General features: G+C 36.7%; 1 protein-coding gene across 1 annotated transcript; it reads left to right on the top strand.

Annotated features, from left to right (window-relative positions):
• Nucleotides 1–7,062: 7,062 nt before the first annotated feature.
• Nucleotides 7,063–8,978, top strand: LOC107804876 (suberization-associated anionic peroxidase-like). The gene is made up of 3 exons (XM_016628815.2): nucleotides 7,063–7,484; nucleotides 7,752–7,949; nucleotides 8,215–8,978. The coding sequence occupies exons 1-3, from the start codon at nucleotides 7,158–7,160 to the stop codon at nucleotides 8,764–8,766; spliced, it is 1,077 nt and encodes a 358-aa protein (XP_016484301.1). The 5' UTR covers nucleotides 7,063–7,157; the 3' UTR covers nucleotides 8,767–8,978.
• The last annotated feature ends 1,572 nt before the right edge of the window (nucleotides 8,979–10,550 follow it).

Raw genomic sequence — 10,550 nt, 5'->3', positions numbered from 1 at the left:
TTGTTGCATGATCACAAGGGATAAAATAAAAGGAATCAAGAAGCCCTATCATTCATGTATGGATTAAGGAAACAATCTATTAACGGGAGCTCTAGAAGGAAAGCAAAAGGAAAAGTATCAATGATTAGAGATGAAAAAGGAAGAAGCAGCGGAGATCCGGAAGAGGAATCAATCAATGACTTGATAGATGATTGATGGAAGCTATTATAGGAAGGTCCCAAATCAAAGAAAAACAAGATTCCGAAGCACTAAACTGGAGATCGTTGAAGCCCAAAATAAAGGGATCCATCGGTGATGATCACTCAAGTAACGAAAAAGATATGACTGCCGATGAACAACCTGTCAAGACCACAAATCAAGGAAGATCAACAGAAAGTTGAGTTTATTCTTTGAAAGAATCAATTTATGATTCATTTCAAGGATCAACTCCCTTAGGTTTGTAAGCTCTCAAGATTCACGTCAATCAAGATTCAAGAAGGCCTTACGAAGTATATATACATCCGTTCTAGGCTTGAAGCAATAATACATTAAACGAACCATTATGTACTCTTTTTTTTCTACTCCAAACAAATATTGTATTTCTCCTTAGATCTGTTGTGTAATTAGTGAGAGAAGAAAAAGAGATAAACACTAGTGAGGCATTGTATCAAGAAGAGAAAAGTAACATAGAAACTGAGCTATTGGTGTAAAGCTACATAAACCATTTTGTACTTGAGATACTTCAAATACTGAAAGAGATCACCCTTGCAATCCAAAGGGACTAGACGTAGGATTCACATTGAATCCGATAAAAATCATGGTGTCTTTATTTCCTGCTCTTCGTTTCTATATTATTATTATTATTATTATTATTATTCTATTTTTATCTCTAGTCGACTAATTGGTAAACTAGTCAACTACATTGAAACTGAGCTGTTGGTGTAAGACTACATTAACCATCTAGTACAGGATGCCTTGGACAAGGTCAGGATTATTCAGGATATGCTTCGTACAGCTTAGTCCAGGCAAAAACGTTATGCCGACCGTAAGGTTCGTGATTTGGCATTCATGGTTGGGGAGCGGGTATTGCTTCAAGTGTCTTCTATGAAGGGCACGATGAGATTTGGGAAGAGGGGCAAGCTTAGCCCTAGGTTCATTGGCCCGTTTGAGATTCTTGATCGAGTAGGAGAGGTGGCTTACAGACTTGCGCTGCCGCCGAGCTTATCAGTCGTGCATCCAGTGTTTCACGTGTCTATGCTTTGAAAGTATCACGACGATCCATCCCATGTGTCAGATTTCAGCACTGTCCAGTTGGACAAGGACTTGTCTTACGAGAAGGAGCCGGTAGCTATTCTAGACCGACAGGTTCGTCAGTTGAGATCGAAGAGTTTTCCTTCTGTTCATATTCAGTGGAGAGGTCAGTCTGCTGAGGCATCGACCTGGGAGTCCGAGTCCGATATGCGTAGCCGTTATCCCCATCTTTTTCCCGACTCAGGTACTTCCTTCTTCTGTCTGTTCGAGGACGAACGATTGTTTTAGAGGTGGAGAATGTGATGACCCAAAACGTCATCACTTGTTTTAAAAATAAATTCTACTTTTCAAGGCCTTAAAAACCTCTTCTGCCTCACTTTGATTTGTGTGCACAGTCCAGGCCCGTAGTTGGAAAGCCAATATGTGTAAATCTGTAAAAAAATGATGAATTTTGACTTTAAAATAAATTAAGTTGACTTTGGTCAATATTTTGGGTAAACGAACCTAGAACCTTGATTTGACGGTACCGGAGGGTCCATAGGAAAATATGGGACTTGGGCGTATGCCCGGAATCGAATTCTGAAGTCCCAAGCCCGAGAAATAAATTTTTTAAAGAAAATTGTTTTCTGGAATTATTTATGAGTTTTGGAAATGAAATGTGTTTAAAATTTGATGGTATCGGGCTGTATTCTGGTTTCGAAGCCCGGTACAGGTCTTATATGTGGTTTAAGTCGAGTCTGTGAAATTTGGTAAGAAACGGACTTGAAATGACGTGAATCAGACCGTATTTGAGAAAATTGAAAAATTTGAAGTTCTTAAGTGATTTCATGATTTTGATGCTAAATTCATAGTTGTTGATGTTATTTTGGCAATTTGATCACACGAGTAAGTCCATAGGGTATTTTTGAGGTAGTGTACATGCTTGGTTTCGAGCCCTGAGGGCTCGGGTGAGTTTCGGATAGGCGTCAGAATGTTTTTGGACTTAGAAAATCTGGTTTTCTGCTGTTTGTTGTTTGCCAGTTTATTTGTACTATGCGATCGCATAGGAAGGTTCGCAATTGCATAGTGTAATTTTAGGGGGACCTATTTTGTGCTATGGGATCGCATAGCTTCTTCCGCTATCGCAATGGGTTAAATCAAGCCTGGGAACGGAACTATTTTTTCTCTATGCGATCGCACTCCCTTATCCGCGATCGCAATGCCCAATCCCCCTTACCTTATTCGATCGCATACCCTTGATCACGATCGCATAGAACAATTTTGCCTAGTCTTTTAAACAGTAACAGAACATACGGGATTTAACCCAAAACTCATAACTTCTTCTTCCAAACTCCAAATTGGACGATTTTTGAAAGAGAACTTCACCACAAATTCATAGGTATGTAATCTTAGACTCATTTACTTCAATTTCCATTAACACCCATTAGATTTCTAGGCCTAAATCATGTTCTTAAGGGTAGAAAATTAGGGATTTGGGTAGAGTTAGGACTTTTTGTATAAATGGAATTTAAACCTCGTTCTGGGGTCGGATTTCGAAATTAATTACATATTCGGGCTCGTGGGTGAATGGGTAAACGGGTTTTGGTCGGAACCTCGTGTTTTGACCAAGCGGGCTCGGGGTCAATTTTTGACTTTTTGGGAAGAATGATAGGAAACCTATAATTAAGCATTGTGTATGAATTCTTTAGCATTTATTGATGTTGTTAAATCAATTTGGACTAGATACAAGTTGTTTGGAGGCGAATTCTAAAGGAAAAGTGGTGTTTGAGACTTGAATTGTGTTCGTGGCATCGAGGTAAGTGTTTGGTCTAACCTTAGCTTGAGGGATTAGGAGTCGTGTATTATTTGCTACGTGTTAATTGTGGAGTACGGCGTATAGACATGGTGACGAGTATCTATATGTCGGTGTCAAGCATGCCCGTGAGTCTTGTAGTGTAATTGTTATGACTCCGTTATGGTTTATTGCGCTTCATATGAGGATTATCATAATTGTTCCCTTGCCGAGATGTTATTTTCATTATTGTTCCCTTGCCGGGATGTTATTATCATTATTGTTTCATTGTCGGGATATTATTATCATTATTGTTCCCTTGCCGGGATATTTGTTTTCATATTATTGTTCCCTTGCCGGACCCTTTTATGATTGGTGTTGATAAAATAAATGGGAGTGGGTTACACGCCTGCAACAGTAATATAAGAAATGGGAGCGGGTTGCACGCCTGCAACGATAATATGTGAAATAGGAGCGGATTGCACGCCTGCAACGGTAATATGTGAAATGGGAGCGGGTTGCATGACTGCAACAATAATATAAGAAATAGGAGCGGGTTTCACACCTACAACGATATCATATGAAATTGGATCGGGTTGCACGCATGCAACGGTATTACGTGTGTACCTGTTTCTTCTATTTCCTTATTTTTGCTGGTAATTGATTTATCGCATTCATTATGTTTCTCTACTGTCGTTCTGTTGTTCCTGGTACTCCCTGCATCATGTTTCCCCCGCCCAATTTTAATTGTAATTATCTGCTTCTATTTCCGTTGTATATGATTTAACTGTACATGTTTATTTGGTAGTCTGGTCCTAGCCTCGTCACTACTTCGCCGAGGTTAGGCTAGACACTTACCAGCACATGAGGTCGGTTGTGCTGATACTACACTCTGCACTGTGTGCAGATACTGATACCGGAGCATTTGAACCGCAGTGAGGGTGATGTCTTCAGTCCACATATGCGACCGGAGGTAGTCCTGCAGATGTCCGCGGGCCTTGGCGTCACCTCATATCTTTCCTCTTTCTCTTTTTACCTATTCAGAGACAGACTTATGTATTTCATTCAGACTTTGTTTGTAGTGTTCTTAGACTGTCTGTGAAGCTGTGACTCCAGTTCTGGATAGTATTGTACTTCAAATTATATAACAACGTTCGGTTGGAATATTAAGTTTCGCCTTCCGCATTTTTCGCTTGTTTAATCTTATTCCGTTGTTTAACTACTTAGTATTTTACATTGTTTAATATGTTTAAATAAAATGGGAGATAAATTCGCAATATTCGGCTTGCCTAGCTTCCACGAGTAGGCGCCATCACGACTCTCGAGGGTGAGAAATTCGGGTCGTGACATATTCATGTATAATATATGTATAACTGTATATAATCAATGTATAATCTATATATACTGATTAAAAAAAATAAACATTGAATCTGGTCGACAATTTATATAACAATATGAAGAGAAGATCCTCTTCTTGCCTCTAGCTCAAAATATTCCTCGAAAAAGTCCATTTCATTCCCTTCTCATATCACTTGACTTCCACCTCTTGCAACAGGTAGGTCTTGATTCGTTTTTAATTTCTTATATAAATATAAGTCCATCATGTGGGCCTAGTGATTGCTGACCCATTGACGAAGACTAACATGTAGCTAAACAGGATTCAAGTTCAAGGATGTCAAGTTAAACTTGGATGCCCTTTGAACAGGAAAAAGGGACATCAATTAGTAAATGAACTAAAAATGATCGTTACTTATCTTTTGGTGTATTTTTTAGGTTCACATGGTGTGAGGTTTCTTCCTCTCTCATAATTGATTTATAGGAATTAATTTTTTATCTACTCCACTAGGATTGTGTATTTTAAATTTCTATTTAATCAATAAAATCAATCACCACTATTGGTTTTTCCCAACAAAAATAAAACTCCAATTTTAAAACCGAAGAAATATTATAGATCATGGTATATACGAACATCATCCAACTATTTTGGCAAGACATTCCCATGTATCTAATCAAATTTCTAAATTATACTCCTATTTGGTTAACACTAAGAACTGAGTACAAACAATTAACTCCATGATGTTTTTGTGTGTATGGCAACATCAATCACTTGAATAGGCCTTACAAGCTAAGCTCACCATATGGCAAATAATAATGATAATATATCGGATGTATTTAATTACTACGGACTAGCATAAACTTGTTATTCCGATTATTTCCTAAAGCCCACCAAAACCAATAGTCGGTTCCAAGAGTAGTTGATATCCAAGCATATGTTTATTCTAAATTCTAGAACATGGACTAACTTGTTTTGAAATTTGGGTCACTGACGTATCGCTAAAGATTTTAATTTTCTCGTTTTGCCTGCTTCATGTCTTCCGACTTTCTATCCCAAAAAAGGAAGAATAGAAAACGACAAACACACAGAAACTGATAAAACGAAAGGGGAAAAAAATAATAATACAAAGAAACACATACTTTCACCAAATCCCGTTTTGGCATCAACACAATTTCTTTCATGGGATTTATTTGTCATCTACGTACCTAAAAACTCAAATGCCACCTTAAGTCAAATTAGTTGATACTTGACATTTTCCAATTCAGTGTCTATCATAACGTAGGTAGCTAATTATCACCTTAATCCTTGTTTTGATTTCAGTACAAACTTTAAATATATTATTACATAGACTTTGAAAATTTATAGCAATCTGAATTTGAGAATAGATTAGCTACTTAATTTCCCATTCTGTGTCAATATTTCACATACAAACGTTGAATATTAGATTTCATATTTTGAAAATTTCCAACATCACCCGATAGTTATAAAAACAATTATATTGTTGGAGGAAATAATCTCCCATAATACGATTTGAATAGAAGAAAATAATTCTACCGAAATATATTTCCAATAAAAAGAAAAGGAAATAAAAGGATATTAGTGATTCTAGCATGAAAGAAAATTACAAGATTCTAGAAATAATTACAACTAATTTTTATAAGTTTGGTTGGCTTAAATGCTTTGGAAAACATTTTCCTCAAGAACTCATTTTACTCCAATTGGAGAAAAATGTTTTCCCTATATATCAAGAGGAGGGAAAACATTTTCCAAAACTCCTTCTCAACCTTCCCACTCTATTCCCCATCCCCACCAACCCCCTCCCCAAACCCCTCCCCACTCCCTGCCTACCTAGCCCACCCTCACCCCATCCCCATCCTAAATAAAAATATCATTAATAGTACTTTCTTTTTATGTTATAGATATTTTTTTTTGCATTTCAACAAATGAGTATTTTTTTATATGATATAAAACATTATTTTTTTCATTTCAACAAAAAAAATACTTTCTTTCATAGAAAAAATATTTTCTTTCATTTCAACAAAAAAAATATTTTCTTTTCTTGATGTAATTTCTTTTTCATTTTAACAAAATGGGTATCTTTTCATGATGTAGAAAAAGTATTTTCTTTTATTTCAATAAAATGAGTACTTTATTTTCATGTTGTAGAAAGAGTATTTTTTTTTCAACCAAAAAAAGAATATTCTTTTTTTTTTAGTTATGTAGCACAAATTTTAACGTTACTTTTGGGTAAAAAAAGTAAAGCAGCGCATTAGTTCCTTTGAGTTTGTGTGAATTTTTAAAAGAATAATTAAATTCCTTGAAGAAAATAGTGTCCCTAAAACGTTGAGTATTTGGGGGAGGGGGCGAGCAAGGAAACATGGGGACTAGGGGAAAGGAGAGTATCATAAAAAAAATATTTTTCTAAAAGAAATTTCTGCTCTTTAACCAAGAAAATATTTTTCGAAATTTCTTTTCCACTCACCAACCAAACAAAAAATAAATAAATGATGAAATCACTCATTTTTCATGAAACAATATTTTTCATACCAAACACACCCATGGTAAAGAAGCACACCTAACACGGTTGAACGACAATAGTAATAAAAGACAATTCTACACCAATGGATTCTTAGTTTATTTGTTCTTTTACTTTCAATTAATTTTAAAGCAGAATAATGACTAATTGTTAGCTAGTCCTCACTAGCTCCCTACAAATAGAAGCAAAAATAAAAGCAAAATCATCCGCAAAGACACATATCCTCAAGAAGCTAGCTTTTGGTTTCTTAGATATTCCATAGACAATTCATTGATCACTAGATCATGGCTTTTCGTGCAAGTCATTTGAGCCTTGCCCTGAGCCTTGTGGCACTTGCACTAGCAGGTGTTGCTATTTATAGGAACACTTATGAAGCCATGAATATGGGACTCCAAAAGCTCTCTCCTAATTTTGAGTTGTCGGAGTCGGCAGTCAGCATTTTAACTCTAAATAATAATGTTGATCAGCAAAATTCACACGAGTTGAGTCAGCAATCTCCAGAATCATGCGTCTTCTCAGCTGTTCGAGGAGTTGTGGATAGTGCTATTGACACAGAAAGACGCATGGGAGCTTCTCTCATTCGTCTCCATTTCCACGACTGCTTTGTTGATGTAAATAATTCCTTCACCTCTTCAATTTCTACTGCTCTCGACGTTTTTTACTCTCTACCCTTTCTACTTTTTTAAAAAAATGTGACACTAAATACTTGATTTATCATTAGCTCGTTTTTATTATTCTCATCCTGACTTTCTGTGTAGCTATGCTGACCAAAGCTTACACTTCGATCATTTTATTATTACTTCATGTCACATTGGTTAACCAGCTTAAAGCGACATTAGATAGTTGACTAATAACTACTCCTATGTTTTATTAACTAGGGTTGCGATGGAGGTATTCTTCTAGATGATATTGCTGGATCATTCCAAGGAGAACAAACCTCACCACCCAACGACAACTCAGCCAGAGGTTATGAAGTCATAGCACAAGCTAAACAAAGTGTAAAAGATACTTGTCCCAACATATCTGTTTCTTGTGCAGACATCTTAGCCATTGCTGCTCGTGATTCTGTTGTTAAAGTAAGTCCATTATTTTCTATCACGTTGCTTAGAGTTTATGTTGACATACAACAATAGGTAATTAGTATTGGTAATTTGAAAAATAAAGTAAATAACCGTTATAGTCGGTAAAAATTATATTGATAGTGTGAAAAACCATTCTAATTGTACCGAGTAGCCTCTTAATGTTTATCAGAAAAATCATCTATAATTATGTATAACTAATTTATATACCATCGGTACAGTATTTAAGCTTGCAACTTAAACTCTGTGTTTTGATTGACAGCTAGGAGGACAAACCTATAACATTGCACTGGGGAGAAGAGATGCAAGAACGGCCAACTTCACCGGTGCTTTAACTCAGCTTCCAGCTCCATTCGACAACCTTACCGTCCAAATCACGAAATTCAGTGACAAAAACTTTACTGTCCGGGAAATGGTGGCGCTAGCCGGTGCACACACTGTGGGATTCACCAGATGTGTCACTGTGTGCAACAGCAACAATGTTAACCCGGCTGCAAGTCTTTCCTGCAACTGCTCCGTCACTCAAAACAATACGAACTTGCAACAATTGGACACCACTCCTACTGTGTTCGACAAAGTATACTACGAGGACTTAAACAGGAACCAGGGGATACTATTCTCTGATCAAGTATTGACGGGGAATACCACAACTGCTGCTATTGTAACAACCTATAGCAATGATAGTAACGTTTTATTTGGAGATTTTGCAGCTGCCATGATCAAGATGGGAAACTTGCCTCCCTCACAGGGCGTTCAATTGGAAATTCGTGATGTTTGCAGCAGAGTCAATCCCAGTTCTGTGGCTTCTATGTGAAAGGAACACTTGAATTTGGAAAAGAAGGAACTGACTCGTTATTAGTTGCTTGCTTGTTGTTTTCTTCAAAATAAAAGAATCACTGTCTCCAGAATGTTGCTCTAATATTTGTTTTGTAATTTGTAGTAGTACTTGTTTTCACCCTTGTTAAGTGCTATCAGCTGGTGCCCTGCATTATCTTTCCAAAATATATGAATATTGTTTTTCAAATATGTTACTGTTGGTAAAAAGTTTTGACTCGAGCTAAGAAGCTGAGAGTAGTCTAATTTTATACGACATTCCTAAGGTTCAAATGATAATATTTATCAATGGACTCTGTTTATAGACTTTACGTTCCTTAGATCACTTGAAGCAATTAGGTTGAGAAATCACTATGAGAAATATTCGTAAACCACGAATACGACTAAGGCGAAATACAGAAATACAGGAAAATAAAATATTCTTGTTGAGAGTCGAACTCAAGAGTCAAGACCTCCGCTAACTAAGTGGGCGCTCTAACTAAGTGAGCTACGAAAGCTTATTGCTCTCTTATTTTAGTTCAGTTTACCCTTAAACATGGATAGCAATTGAATTCACACGCGGTTTTAAGGATATATGGATTAATCTAATACAAATGATCAATAACGTTAGATAAACAAATTAAGCAAGAAACAAATAATCAAACACGTAGTAATGTTAAGTCCAAGCTCGGGTATGAGCTAAGTGATTGTTCTGCCCTCGGTTCGGAGCCGAATATCTATGAAGAACTATGAACAAGAACAAGAACTTTAAACAACCACATAAAAATAAATGTATATTACCTAGGTATGCGTGCTAAATGTCGCTAATGAATAGTGAGCTTCCCCTTTATATATATTAGGAGAATTTTACCCAAAGTACATTCTAAAATATGTAAAAAACCTTTCTTCTCGCTAATCACTGACTTATCGCCAATACAGGCCGATGTACATGCCGTGATATCTGATAAATGGGGATTCTGACTACTTATTGGTGCCTTTTAGCTTTTGCTTTAGTCTAAACGTGTTCAATTATGTTCCCGAAAACTGATGAAATGTGCTTAATTGCAGGAATATTAGAAAGCAAACTCCCGAGATGAAATCCAACTCAAGAAGGAATAATCTGAACTTAAGGACACAAAAGATCAGAAGTGCGGACCGCAGAATATCATCTGCGGCAGTAGAGTATGAAGGAAAGGCCAGTAGAAAAAGTTAAAAAGTGCGATCCGCACATGAATTGTGCGGCCGCAGAAGCTGGGTCAGGAGAAAATTTCAGAGAGTCTACTTTTGAAGACCATCAAAAGTGCGGACCGCACAATTATTGTGTGACCGCAGTTACAATTGTGCAAACTGCATAAGAGCAAGGTGTGGCAGCAGTTACAAACTTGCGGACCGTAGAAAGAGTGCAGTGCGGCCGCAGTCCAGAATTATGCAGCCGCAGAGTTCCAATCCTGTTAAGCTGAGGAAAAGTGCGGACCACACATGCAATTGTGTAGCGGCTGAACCTCCGAAAGGGTATTTTTGTCCTAAATTTCCAGCCTTATATAAATAGACGAGTTTCATATTTGTAGGTTAACTTTGGACATCAACAGCTACAGTAACCGTTTATCCTTACTTCTTTTATTAGTTTTCATCTTTTAAGTTATTTTTTTAATAGATTTCGTCATTTTGAATTTGCAATATGAGTTTAATTACCATTTCTTCTTCTATTTCTTCAATTTCAAGCATGAGTTGCTAGATTTTTACTAGAGTTGTGATCCAACCCTAGCGTATAAACCTTATGGGTAT

Source organism: Nicotiana tabacum, chromosome 3 (genome assembly GCF_000715075.1).
Source record: "Nicotiana tabacum cultivar K326 chromosome 3, ASM71507v2, whole genome shotgun sequence".
Lineage (NCBI taxonomy): Eukaryota > Viridiplantae > Streptophyta > Magnoliopsida > Solanales > Solanaceae > Nicotiana > Nicotiana tabacum.
This window is presented reverse-complemented; position numbering and strand designations above follow the sequence as displayed.

What these genes read in the sequence shown, in the direction of transcription:
- LOC107804876 (XM_016628815.2), top strand. Translation starts at nt 7,158, where the DNA reads ATGGCTTTTCGTGCAAGTCATTTGAGCCTTGCCCTGAGCCTTGTGGCA. An exon ending in TCCACGACTGCTTTGTTGAT is followed by an intron (nt 7,485 to 7,751) that starts GTAAATAATTCC and finishes TTTATTAACTAG; the next exon opens with GGTTGCGATGGAGGTATTCT. An exon ending in CTCGTGATTCTGTTGTTAAA is followed by an intron (nt 7,950 to 8,214) that starts GTAAGTCCATTA and finishes TTTGATTGACAG; the next exon opens with CTAGGAGGACAAACCTATAA.